The sequence below is a fragment of the Microtus pennsylvanicus genome, chromosome 13 (assembly GCF_037038515.1).
Source record: "Microtus pennsylvanicus isolate mMicPen1 chromosome 13, mMicPen1.hap1, whole genome shotgun sequence".
Taxonomy (NCBI): domain Eukaryota; kingdom Metazoa; phylum Chordata; class Mammalia; order Rodentia; family Cricetidae; genus Microtus; species Microtus pennsylvanicus.
In genome coordinates, this window is record NC_134591.1 from 2,387,951 (window position 1) to 2,401,761 (window position 13,811).

At 51.4% G+C, this 13,811-nt stretch overlaps 1 protein-coding gene across 1 annotated transcript; it reads right to left on the bottom strand.

Moving 5' to 3' along the window:
• Positions 1-271: 271 nt before the first annotated feature.
• On the bottom strand, positions 272-12,996 carry Ambp (alpha-1-microglobulin/bikunin precursor). The gene is made up of 10 exons (XM_075945098.1): positions 12,802-12,996; positions 11,681-11,823; positions 9,953-10,029; positions 8,706-8,822; positions 7,919-8,020; positions 6,967-7,013; positions 4,317-4,398; positions 1,549-1,716; positions 1,151-1,324; positions 272-398 (listed from the first exon to the last, which is right to left on the bottom strand). The coding sequence occupies exons 1-10, from the start codon at positions 12,904-12,906 to the stop codon at positions 373-375; spliced, it is 1,041 nt and encodes a 346-aa protein (XP_075801213.1). The 5' UTR covers positions 12,907-12,996; the 3' UTR covers positions 272-372.
• Between the last annotated feature and the right edge of the window lie 815 nt (positions 12,997-13,811).

Genomic DNA, 13,811 nt, shown 5'->3' on the forward strand with positions numbered 1-13,811 from the left:
TTGTCCTTGGGTCTTCTAGAAACATGTGCCAGAGTTCCTGGGCTTTCTTCTTTTTTTCTGTTTGTTGAGATGAAACAAAATAACCCCACTCTGCCCTACTGCAGAATTAGGGACTATTGTGTTTGAAGTGGTAAACAGCCAGGATCTTGTACTACAGGAAGTTGTCACATTGCAAGCCATACAGCTTCCTCTCCTGGAAAGGCTGGGTTACTCCTTTCCCTGCAGTCCCCTTATTCCAACCACAATGACAGTGAGATGTCAACACATGGAATACCAGGAGGTGACGGCGTGTTTTATTTGGGCCCAGATCTCCTGGGCTAGCCCACGCTGGGACAGACAGTGGCTCTCCTCTCTGGTTGGCAGATGGCATCTTCAACTGCGCATTAGCTCCTCGTACCCTGCAGATACAGAGAAGCTCAGGCTGGGTCCTTGGGTTGGGATGAAACCTTACTTGCCAAACGACTTCTCTCTTGTGGCTGTTGCCTGGAACAGCCTGACCCTCTGACTTGCTGTAGGTACTGTTCCAGGGGAACACGCAGGGCCCGAGGGTTCTAAGTGGCCACCATGCCCTGGTCATCCTTCTAAGAGCAGCCCCTGCCAGCTGAGCACTAACTCTCTCCAGTGGGTGCTGTGACGTTGGGGAGGTGGGCCCTTTGTCTTTTTTTTTATGAGAGTGTAAGGCTGGCTTCTAATTTCCCTGTGGCCAGGCCTGGTGGCACAGGTTTATAATGCCAGTGACAGGAAGATGGGGCAACAAGATGATAAATCGAGGCCTTCCTGGGCTACAGGAAAATTTTAAGGCAAACAGAGCAACTGGCTGAGACGCTTCCTCAAAACAAAAGCTTAAAAATAAAAAGCTCAGTACTTAGCATGTGACAGGGCTTAGGTTCAACACTACACAAGGAAGGGCATGCCCTTCGGTTCTGGTGCTTAGCCCGAAGGATTTGAAAGTCAGCACCATCAAGCTCCTCAGCTGCCCTGCACACCTCCTGCTGATGCCTAGCTGTCATCTTCTCTGGTCCAGCTAGGACCAGCTAGGTCATGTTTCTGGATGTGGCCCATTTCCCACGGGAGGAGCTGAGGCTCTAAGAGTGGACTCTCCAGCTCCCACCTCCCCAGGACTGCCCTGCCTGCCCCTCCCAGGCCTCACCGTCACCGGGAACTCCGCAGTACTCCTTGCACTCCTTCTCGGAGTAGAACTTGTTGCCGTTGCCTTTGCAGCCCCCGTAGGTGAACTGGACACACTTCCCTTGTGCTGCATCGAATGCCCAGAGCTCTATATTGGCTCGGCAAGGGCCTTGCACTATGGGGAGATTGCAGGCCGCTGTGGAGGGGAAAGGGACAGGGAGTGTCAGTCACTCTTGCCGCTGCTGATGGGACATGCACAGGACTACTAAGACAGGGATAGAGGAGCCTGAACCTTTAGAGCTCATGGTCCTTTTACAGACGGGAAGCTGGGTGTGTCTCCGGGAGAGGGGTCATGTCTGACCTAGGCCACCTCTGTCTAGATGTGGAATGATGAGAATTGGGGGCACAGAGGGTGCTCACCTATGGTCCGGCATGTCTGCAGACACTCCTTCTCAGAGATGAAGTTGTTGCCGTTGCCCAGGCAGCCCCCATACTGGAAGGTCTCGCAGGCCATGGAAGCACCATTGTAGTAATACCTCTCTACCATCCCTAGGCAGGGACCTTCTGAGTGGCGGAGTTGACAGGAATCTGGGGAGGAGCAGAAGAGCAGCACTTGCTGAGCACTAGCTGTGTACGCATGTATGACTTATGCATCACCCGTGCTAACAGCACTTGTGTGTACCCATGTATGACTTATGCATCACCTGTGCTAACAGCACTTGTGTGTACGCAGGTATGACTTATGCATCACCTGTGCTAACAGCACTTGTGTGTACGCATGTATGACTTATGCATCACCTGTGCTAACAGCACTTGTGTGTACGCATGTATGACTTATGCATCACCTGTGCTAACAGCACTAGCTGTGTACGCATGTATGACTTATGCATCACCTGTGCTAACAGCACTAGCTGTGTACGCATGTATGACTTATGCATCACCTGTGCTAACAGCACTTGTGTGTACGCAGGTATGACTTATGCATCACCCGTGCTAACAGCACTTGTGTGTACCCATGTATGACTTATGCATCACCTGTGCTAACAGCACTTGTGTGTACCCATGTATGACTTATGCATCACCTGTGCTAACAGCACTTGTGTGTACCCATGTATGACTTATGCATCACCTGTGCTAACAGCACTTGTGTGTACCCATGTATGACTTATGCATCACCTGTGCTAACAGCACTTGTGTGTACCCATGTATGACTTATGCATCACCTGTGCTAACAGCACTTGTGTGTACGCAGGTATGACTTATGCATCACCTGTGCTAACAGCACTTGTGTGTACCTATGTATGACTTATGCATCACCTGTGCTAACAGCACTTGTGTGTACGCATGTATGACTTATGCATCACCTGTGCTAACAGCACTAGCTGTGTACGCATGTATGACTTATGCATCACCTGTGCTAACAGCACTAGCTGTGTACGCATGTATGACTTATGCATCACCTGTGCTAACAGCACTTGTGTGTACGCAGGTATGACTTATGCATCACCCGTGCTAACAGCACTTGTGTGTACCCATGTATGACTTATGCATCACCTGTGCTAACAGCACTTGTGTGTACCCATGTATGACTTATGCATCACCTGTGCTAACAGCACTTGTGTGTACCCATGTATGACTTATGCATCACCTGTGCTAACAGCACTTGTGTGTACGCATGTATGACTTATGCATCACCTGTGCTAACAGCACTTGTGTGTACCCATGTATGACTTATGCATCACCCGTGCTAACAGCACTTGTGTGTACGCATGTATGACTTATGCATCACCCGTGCTAACAGCACTTGTGTGTACCCATGTATGACTTATGCATCACCCGTGCTAACAGCAGTTGTGTGTACGCATGTATGACTTATGCATCACCTGTGCTAACAGCACTTGTGTGTACCCATGTATGACTTATGCATCACCTGTGCTAACAGCACTTGTGTGTACCCATGTATGACTTATGCATCACCTGTGCTAACGGCACTTGTGTGTACCCATGTATGACTTATGCATCACCTGTGCTAACAGCACTTGTGTGTACCCATGTATGACTTATGCATCACCTGTGCTAACAGCACTTGTGTGTACCTATGTATGACTTATGCATCACCTGTGCTAACAGCACTTGTGTGTACCTATGTATGACTTATGCATCACCTGTGCTAACAGCACTTGTGTGTACCTATGTATGACTTATGCATCACCTGTGCTAACAGCACTTGTGTGTACCCATGTATGACTTATGCATCACCTGTGCTAACAGCACTTGTGTGTACCCATGTATGACTTATGCATCACCCGTGCTAACAGCACTTGCTTTGTGTCTGTGTATGGCCTGATGTACACCATCCATGCTGAAAGAACTATCAACTCATCCATTGGATGAGAAGCAGGTCTTCACTCCTAATGGGTGAAACCCAGAATGAATACCCAAACCCAAACCAAAAGACTGATAACCCAGAATGTGATGTTTACCAGTGACCCAAAGACCTCTCTTCCCAGAGAATCTAGCTGGTTCCCCCTCTCCCCAGCATCCACCTTGACCACTTCACTAAGGTGCCACCCATGCCTTTGCTCGCCTGTGATCCATAAAACCCTTCCTGGTGCCTGGACCCGGCCTGAGTTTCCTTGGCCCCGGGAGGTGTCTTTCCTCACCTCACCTCTCTCTTCTTAGGGTCACTGGCCCTTTGATGATGCTCTCCATTGGACCTATCTTTTGCTCCCCTGGAAGTCTCCCCCACTAAAGCACAAAGAGCCAAGAAGACCCCAAGTCTGTATGCCCACCACAAGACCTAGGACGGGGCAGACGTGGCATCTGCTGAGCAAGTTAAATGAACTGTCGTCCACACCAAGCGTCCTCATGTCCTGCTGCATTACTTACTCAGGAGCCTAGCTCAGGAGAGGAGTATCCCATTATATAGCAGAACACCAAGGCTTGGTGAGCATACCGACAGGCAGAAATCCACCCTCCTGGCAGAGCTGAGCTCCCCTGTACCTGGGACCATATCTACTGCTCCTCTCTAGCCCACAGGGTACAGAACTTCATCTGCCGTATCTGAGCCAGCCATTAACTCTAGCACAGAGATGGGTCTCATAGTGCTGAGGCAGCAAGGGTGAGGCAGCCACTGGCTATCTCTTTTACATCACGGCTGAAGCAGGTGAACAGATGGGAGTCCTTACCTTCTTTCTTGAGGACCTCAGTTACCAGTGGCCCAGCCCCTGATCCCTCATTTTCTTGGGGCAGCACTGCCCTCCGGACTCTCTAGAGAGAGGAGAAAATAGCTTTATAGAGATCTCAGTGTGTTGCCCCTGAACCAGCGGAGTTGTGTAAACAGACTAAAGTGCCTAATGAAATGTTAGCGCCAGAATCAATCTAAATTCCAGAAGGGGCTTCCCAGGGCGCCATGCTCAAGAGGGTGTCTGCTGTGGAGGCTCCTGAGGCAGAGTCCAAGGCCAATCTCAAAAGGGATGGGTAGGGAGACTGCTGGTCACTAGGCAGCCTTTCTGCTCACATGAGTGGTCTAAGACTTGAACGGGCAGAACTATGGTGGTCTTAGATTGTTTCTTCTTTTGAAAGGCAACTGAGAGCTTGGGGGCCCTGTTCTCCTCCAGATCCACTTTAACCTGGTGGCATACAGGCCTTCCATAGTGGTAAAAGAGGAACAGAAAAGAGACAAGCTAGATAACAGCTGCTCAGAGGGACTGGATTAAATTGAAAGACGATTTTCACTTAACAAGGATGAGAGCACGGAACATGAAAAAAAGATTAGGTCACCAGTAAAATTCACGGTGATCTCCACTAATGTAAGAGCAGCCATCAGTGATGAAAAGTAAAATTCACGCTGATCTCCACTAATGTAAGAGCTGCCATCAGTGATGAAAAGTAAAATTCACGCTGATCTCCACTAATGTAAGAGCTGCCATCGGTGATGGAAACCTTCAGACTCAGAAAAGATGTTGGGTTTAACCTCATAGTTGAGCTAATAAAGTGCTATTTAGATGTTGCAGGAAATAAATCCACATCCTAGGTGTTATGGAAGGAAGACAAATAGGGTAGAAATTATAGAAAAAAAACTTTTCTGAGTTGAAGAAAGATTTGGGTTGCCCATTCATGGGGGGAAAAGAAATCATCAAAATTTAAAACAAACAATAACAACAAAAGACTCCAAAACTAAAAAGACTTTCAGACATTTCAGAAAAGAAGGGCAAGGAGGCTGGTGGCCCTTGAGGTAAATGACAAGATTTAAACACAGATGCTCAAGGCAAAATATGAAGGCCATGGAGAAGCTTGCAATGCAGTAATTCTCCCTCACCCACGCTGTTGACCATGATAAACTCACAGAAGCACAGTCTCAGCTGGGCAAGTGCGCTGGCTAGTTTTTATGTCAACTTGACACAAGCTAGAGTCATCTGAGAGGAAAGAACCGGGGCTGAAAATGCCTCCATAAAATCGGGTTGTAGGTAAGCTGGGAGAGCATTTTCATAACTAGGAGTTGATACGAGAAGGCCCACCCCATGTGGCTGGCACTCCCGAGCTTCTGTAAGAGCAAGCCAGTAAGCAGCACCCTCCATGGCCTCTGCATCATGTCTTGCCTCTAGGTTCCTGCCCTGTTTAGTTCCTTCTTGAATTTCTTCCGTGATGAACAGTGCTGTGGAAGCAAAATAAACCCCTCCCTGAGTTGCTTTTGGTGATGGTGCTTCATCACAGCAATAGAAACCATAAGACATCAAGGAACCAGAAATGTGGCTCATGTGGTTTGCCTGGGGGGGATATATGTTTGTTATAGAAACATTTCCACCAAAGAAAAGGAAAATTAAATGCCAGGAGTAACATGTAATTGTAAGGAGGCTGTGGTATCTTCCATGGATGATTCAGCATGGTTGTGGCTGGGAGATGGAACAAGACAGGGCAGAAGTTCCTCCATCTTGTATTCTTGCTGAGATCACTTCAGGTTTAACTAGAATCTGGCCTCCTTGATGGAAAATCCTATAAAAAATTACCCAACTCTTGTAGGAACCAAAAGCTGGGATGTTCTACCTAACTTAGTGTTGGTCAAAACTGCTTTCTCCAAACAACTGATTTCTGAGAAGTCATCCCCCCGGCAGCTGCAGAGTGAGATGTGAGGACATTGTTTCCACCCTTTAAAAACCTGTGCTCTGGACACTCGAGGCCACACCCAGGTCCTTATGGGTGTGGTCCCATCAGGCTGGAATAAAGAGTTTCAATTGTCTATGCACTGTGTGTAGGTGGTCCTTTCTGGTGAGATTTCTGTAACATGTGGAGGATCTTTGTCACCAAGCTGGGTCACCTGGGCAAGGACATGAAAATCAAATCCCTGGAGGTGATCTCCCTGTTCTTTCTGCCCTTACTGAAGATAGATTATTTAATTTTTCCTGGGGACATCCCTTAAGGATGAGGTTTTAAAGATCTTAGCAGTGCAGAAGCAGACTTGGGCTGGCCGTTGGACCAGGTTCAGTGTTTCTGTCACCACTGGGGACTTACATGGCCATATTGGTCTAGATGTTTAGTGCTCCAAAGAGGTGGCCACTATCATCCAAGAAACCAAGATCTTGTTCAAGCCTTCTACTGTCCCAGTGTGAGAGGCTACTGGGGAAAAATACTGCCCCACATAAAGTAACAGGCTACTGGGGCTCTGTTCTTGTGTGTCTCGCCTGGCTCCTAACTCCCAGAGACACTGGCATTGTCTCTGCTCCTGTGTCCAAGAAACTGATGTTGCTGGCTACTTCTTCAACCCCAGCCGGCTGATGGTCTTGACAGTGCAGAGGCCCTGGGGCATGGCTGCTGAGGAAGGGTGGAAGAAATACTTACCAGAGGTGATGTGGTCACCTGCTCCAGATCCCCAGGGACACATTCCCCTAGGCAAGGACACAAAAGAAGAGTGTACAAGAGGCCCAGGTTAGGAGGGCAGACCCAGGAGATCCTAGGCCCAGATTTCTGTTTGGTACAGGTGAGCATTCTGTCCTGTGCTTTAGAGCGCTTGGCGGAGGGCCCTCCTCACATCACTCAAAGCCACTGATCGGACAGTCTACAGCTTGGGTCATCTGAGCTTCATTCCGTCAGTATCCTCAGGAGGTCAGCAACAGTGGCATCTACAGGGCACTTCCAAGGTACCATGCTGCAGTTGCAAACAGCTTTATCTCACTGACCCCCCACAGCACTGTGACCCCATTGACAGATGAGGAGAGTAACACTCTAGGAAGGCTAGCCAGAAGCCACACCTCTGTGCTTGAACTGCTAAACTCGAATGTGGGTATCTGACTGTGGAGTCTGTGCCCTCAGCACCGAAGCTCTGCCACTTCCTCAGCCATGTCTGTGGACACCCTCACGGAGACTTGTGCCCCTGGGACAGGAATGGACTTGGTCAAATGCTGCCTCTGCTAGTGCACGCTCTGAGGCTTGGAGCAAACCCAGGAGTCTCTGTGTCCTTGTTTGCCTCTGGGTGCTACAGGAAAGATGCAGGGACTAAGGATGTCCTCTGGGGGCAGTGATGGGGAACTTCAGCCAATCACATGTTGCTTAAGGTGTGTCCCCCTGGGGCCACACAAAGCCAATAAAAACATCCAGGTGCATTTGCTCTTCCTCTTTGTGGTCCTGTGCTCCTGAATCGCTGGAACCCTGGGTTTGTAAGTTCTCTTTCTTCTGTTTATTAAAGCTGAATATATTTTATTAAACTGGTCTGGTTAATTACGGATCAACCACGCCCATCAGGGCAGGACAGATGAGAGGCCCAAAATTCAGAGTGGGGCAAGATGCCACTTACCTCTGTCAGCCATGAAAACGATGGAGTTCTCAGGGATGCCCACGCTCAGGGCCACCTCCCTGAACTCCTGCAGAAGGCTGTCCCTCAGCTGTGGCTCCCGGCCTGCGAATGGAAAGCAGGGGAGATACCAAGAGCCAAGGCACCTGGCTGGCCAGGTGGGGTGACCGTGTCCAGTGAAAGGTGTGGAAAGGGTTAAGCCATTAATTCTCCTTGATACACTGTTGAAAGATAGCCCCCGAAAGAGAGATTGGTCCATCATAGGTCCTGCATCCTTGTTCAGGGCTCTTCCTATTGGCTCTGTCTGGGCCCTGGCAGCTTTGGAGTCACTTCCTTCCTGCCCCGTTGTATTTCACGAGGGCACCTGTGTTTGTTTATGTGGGCAGCTGTGCAGGCAGAGCTAGGGGTTGAAGAAGGAAATCCACTCCGTTGCTCTCCCACTTACTCATTGGGTCAGGGTCTCTCTGTTAAACTCAGAACTCACAGACGCTGCTGGTCTCACTTTCCAGTTTGTGTGGGGGTCCCCTGTAGACTGGAGTTACCTGCCCACCTGCTACTTATTTTTTGTTCTATGAATGCCAGTTTGGCTTCATGGGATTTAACCACTGAACTGTCCCCCCGACCCCAGGAGTCCCTTCTAGAGATGAAATGAGAAATCTACCTCACCAGGGAGGCTGAGCTTTTCTTCCTCAAGGCCAGGACCCCTGTGCCTCCCTAATCAGAGTTCTCTCACCAAGAAAAAGCAAACTTCCCTCCCCAGCTCCAACAGGTTCCTTGTTAAGGCCTTTACCGTAGAGTTTGGCAGTGATGGTGGGCCCATGGTGGCGGCTGGACTTTTTGGTCAGGAAAATGGCATACTCATCATAGTTGGTGTGTACCACATAGGATTCCATCGTTGTGTTCCATTCTGTGTGGGAGATGCAGGCAGACCCAGGAGGCTCATCACCTGTCCTCCACTCAGGATGGCTGCATCCACCCCACAGCCACGTGGCCCTCCAGGGACATCCACCCCACAGCCATGGCCCTATCCACCCCACAGCCATGGCCTTCCAGGGACATCCACCCCACAGCCGTGGCCCTCCAGGGACATCCACCCCACAGCCGTGGCCCTCCAGGGACATCCACCCCACAGCCGTGGCCCTCCAGGGACATCCACCCCACAGCCGTGGCCCTCCAGGGACATCCACCCCACAGCCATGGCCCTATCCACCCCACAGCCATGGCCCTATCCACCCCACAGCCGCGGCCCTCCAGAGACATCCACCCCACAGCCGTGGCCTTCCAGGGACATCCACTCCACAGCCGTGGCCCTCCAGGGACATCCACCCCACAGCCACATGGACAGGGTCTCACCATCTGTTCATCCAGCATCAGCCTCTCTCTCCACCTGCTTGACAACATGGCCTCACCCACCTCCACTCATCCACCCACTCTGTCCTTTCCTCCTTTCCTGCCTCCCGCCCTTGCTCCTTCCCTCTCTTTACCACCGTCCTCTTTTTATCCCTCTCATTCTTATTTGCACCCTCCCCACTCCACATTACCTCTCCTTCCATTCTGGTCCTTCTTCCCTCACCTCATTGCTGGGAATATAAGCACAAAGCACCGTGCCCAGTTTTCCTTTCTTCCTTCCCACCCACGCCCTCTCATTCTCTCCTGTCTATCCTTCCTTCTTTTCTCCCTCCGTCACGTCATCCCCCTGTCTCTCAGGTGAGTCAGCTCACCTGTCATTCACCTGCCCATTCCTTTACTTATTGTTGCCCATCCACTCAGTGTCCCGGCCCTTCTGTCAGATACTCAGTGCTCATCTCGAGCACCCTGACTTGACACACAGATGCTAACTCCGAGTAAATTCACATTCTTCTGTCAGTTAGCTCCAAGAGTGAGGCCTGCGGGTGAGGAGCCTCTGACGTCATCCTTGGCATTATTCTGGGCATGCTAAACGGGAGGGCTGTGGAGTGCCAACCATCTGAGGGAAGGCTGCGATGGCAGAGAGGGGCGAGGAGGGAAGGGAGGGCTGTGGTGTGTCCCCACACTCACTGGGTTTGCGGTGGAGGAACTTTCCCTTGATGTCTGTCTTCTCGTATGTTCCTGAGATCTCCTCGCAGACACCTCTCCTGGTAATGACCAAGCCAAAATGTCCTCTTTACATTTACCTTACTACATGGTCACCTAGCCCTTGAAAATCCCCCTTTTGTACATGACCAAGAAAAGAGATACATTTGTGCTTCCTAGTGGGGCGGGGCGATACATTTCCTGGCGGGGCGATACATTTCCTGGTGGGGAGATACATTTCCTGGTGGGGAGATACATTTCCTGGCAGGGCGATACATTTCCTGGTGGGGAGATACATTTCCTGGCAGGGCGATACATTTCCTGGCAGGATGATACGTTTCCTGGCGGGGCGATACATTTCCTGGCGGGGCGATACATTTCCTGGCGGGGCGATACATTTCCTGGCGGGGCGATACATTTCCTGGTGGGGCAATACATTTCCTGGTGGGGAGATACATTTCCTGGCGGGGCGATACATTTCCTGGCTTGCCGAGCAGTAAAGGCACTGCTGTCATTGCTGCACATTACCCTGGTGGCAGTGACGAACCAGCGCTCAGCATCCGTTCATTGCCTAATGTCTCGAATGGGATGAGACATAGTCCCTTATGGCCACCGCAGGGATCACTCAGCACTCCTCATGGAACATGTAGAAGTCTAGTTATTGCTGATTCATAATCACCCATCCTGTGAACAGCCCTGTGCCTCATTCTGGGGACACAGAGGAGAGCCAGACCGCCCTGCCTTCTATGGGGTTTGCAGTAATGCGAGCCACGAAGTCCAGCCAGGGCCAGATGCAACCAGTGTATTCATAGCAGTATGTAGAAACACAGTACTCAAGAGACCATGTGATGTGGCCTAAAGCAGGGAATCGTGCAAAGGCCTAGAGCCTGAATAGTGAAGGGCCCTGGGAACCGGAAAATACGCTGCACAGAGCAGGAAAAGGCAAGAGCCGACAGGCCCTGAGGCTGCGCCAAGCTTTTGCTCTCAATACTGAGGACATTAGGGAGCCATGGAAGGTTCTCTTCAGCAGGGTTGGCTTTTTGAAAAGGCCTTTTGGGTTGTTGGGTAAAAACTGGATCAAAGGGAAAGATTGAGGTTGAAGGTGGAAAGGAAAGTAGATGGGTTTTAGGAGACGGGAAGGAAAGGAGGAAGAAAGGAAGGAGGGAGGGAGGGGGAAGGAAGGGAGGGAGGGAGGAATGAGGGAGGGAAGAAAGGAAGGGAGGGAAAGGAGGAAGGAGAGAGGGAGGGGAGGGAGAAGGGAGTGAGGGGAGGAAGAAAGGGAGGGAGGAAGAAGGGAAGGGAGGAAGGAGGGAGGAAGGGAGGGAGGGACACAGGGAGGGAGGGACACAGGGAGGGAGGGAGGGAAGGAGGGAGGAAGCTTGAGCTGCAGTGGCAGCACTGGAGAGAAGATAGGCCGGAGAGGCCTGGAGATGCGGCAGATCTTCATGATGGCTCTGCGGTAGCAGGAAGTGAGTAGTCTAGGGACCCCACCCTAGGCCTGCTACGCTCTCTAGCTAGGTCCTTGGAAGAGTTGTTCCCTTCTCCAGCTGCGGAATCCCCAAGGAGAGGCAGGTGGCACAGCAAAGCCTAGTGCTGGGACGTGATCCTGGAGAGGCTTGGGAGTGAGGACAGCAGTGACACCTGAGGCCTAACTGTGGAGTCCAGGACAAGGTGGGGGTACTGGAGAGCCTGGCCGCTGGTGCCCCCACTTACCGCCATCTGGTGCTGGTCATGCTGATCTCTGCTTCTGTGGCCCCTCCCTGCAGCACCAGTGTGCTTACACTCATCTTGTTTTTGATCCTCTTCAGCCATGGACAGGTGGAGCCCACTGCCAGGTTGAACCATTTTCCATAGATCTAGGAGGAACCACAAGCTAGGATCTGGATTTACCCAAGGCCTTTGAGAAGACATGTCCACGTTCCCCTTCTCTCCTCCAAGGGACAGCTATTCCGGTGAATGCTGGAGTTCCAGGTACAGCAGTTATGGCAGAGGTGTGCATCGTCCCCTGCCTTACACAAGGACTACTCGACAGATTTAAAGTGCCTATGATACCCCCTGTAGGCAAGTGGGGTCCAGACGCATGCTCTGAGGTCAGCAGCCACCACTGCTCAGGAGTGAGGCTTGGGTTTTATACTTTCCATAACAGAGTGTCTGCCACTTAGTGAGCCTGGGGAAGTGTCGTGGAGATACTACAAACCTGACAAGGCCTCTTGACCCCTTTCAGATGGTGCTGACTTTCCAGCACACCTGGTCTTTGTCCTGAGGTGTAGAAAATCACACGGAGAGTTCTGAGAGCCCCACGATAGACCATGGAGACAGGGTCTTCCGCTACTATCACTTTAGGATTCAGGACAAAGCTGGGGCTGCTGGCTCTACAACACACACACACCCAAATACTGGCACAAACGCACAGTGCCCAGCCTGCCACAGGCCAGGGTGCCCTTAGTCTCATACTTCCCAATTGCCCCAACCCCATCAATCCATGTCCTGCTTCTCCTTCTTCCATGATATCACAGGCCTGTCCCCAAAGCTCACAGGCCCATGCCCATCCTATGCTGCCTGCCCCTTGTGGATTCTGCCCTCTGGAAACCCATGGGACAGGGCAGAGTGGGAAGACATTAGGCTCAGATGGGGCCCGACAGAATGGCACTGAGGGAGCTGTAGTTTCAGAGAATCCCAGAATAACCTACCCCAGGGGGCCCCCCGAGGGATTGAGATATTGTGCACAGGACGGGAAGACGACCACCCACAGACACACAGGTCTTGGCCATCAAGGCCCAGTGGCATAGATATACCACCACTGTGTCTGTCTCAGTCAGAGAAGCCAACCTTACCCGGGACTCGCTGAAATTCTCCTGAACCTGGATGTCTGACACAGGGTCAGCCCTTGAAGCCACGCAGGCGGTCAACAGCAGGAACAGGGTCCCGAGACCCTGCATGGCTCTTGGGTCTGTAGCCTTTGATGTCTCACAGCTTGGTGTGGAAGCAAAGGACACTTCCCTGCCAGCAGTAGCTGCAGACTGAAGCTGGGGAAGGGGTCAGAGGCAGGCAGTGACCTCGGTATTTGCTCTGCTCAGCCAAGGCCAATCAGGGTCCTGGGCCAGTTCTAACCAATCCCTGCAGCCCAGCCCAGGTCTAACTCTGTGGACAGAAAGCCATGGCTCCTGACTCAGAAGGGACATTGACCACAATAAAGTTCAGACCCTAGAAAGGCTTCCTTGCAGGTTTAACTAACTCTCCCCAGGGAGCACAGGGGACGGGGGAGCCAGGCAATGGCTGTTTCCTCTAGTCTCTTCCCCTCGACCTCATGCCAGTAAGCTACTAGGTACAGGTGGCCTGGTCTGGACAGTTTCTCACATGACAAAACGGAGGCCTGGGGAAGGGGGCTGCAGCGCAAGACCAGGTCCCTGCATTCTTCTCCGTAAGGTTTTTTTTTTTTTTGTTTTTTGTTTTGTCTCCAGCTTTTCATATCTTTTAAGATAAATTTAACAAGGAGGGATGTGGTCCCTTCATGGAGCCACACTGGTTTCTCACAGTGAGAGTATCAGGATCCAGTTGAACCCCACCTCCACCTCAGAAGCCTACAACCACCTTTCACCGACGTGTGTCATGAGTATCCCAGGGGTGACAGGAATGACTCCGGGCCGCACTGTGAGAAAGGGAGCATCTGGAGATCAAGGGCAGAGATTCTGAAGCCAGGCAGCTTCCTGTGATCGTCCTGCTGTGTGAGCTTGGAAAAGTTGCTGAGCCTCTCAGGGCTCATTTCCTCACCCATAAGCAGGGCGAGCATCAGTACCTGGATTGGGGTGAGGGTTGAGGGGTTAAAGTCCGTGGGCAAGAGACT

Excerpts from the sequence above, each read along its gene's own strand:
- Ambp (XM_075945098.1), bottom strand. The coding sequence starts at position 12,906 with ATGCAGGGTCTCGGGACCCTGTTCCTGCTGTTGACCGCCTGCGTGGCT. Across the intron at positions 8,823-9,952 it reads GTTCCTCCACCGCAAACCCA|AATGGAACACAACGATGGAA; the intron begins GTGAGTGTGGGG and ends TCTCCCACACAG. Across the intron at positions 1,325-1,548 it reads GCAGACATGCCGGACCATAG|CGGCCTGCAATCTCCCCATA; the intron begins GTGAGCACCCTC and ends TCCCCTCCACAG.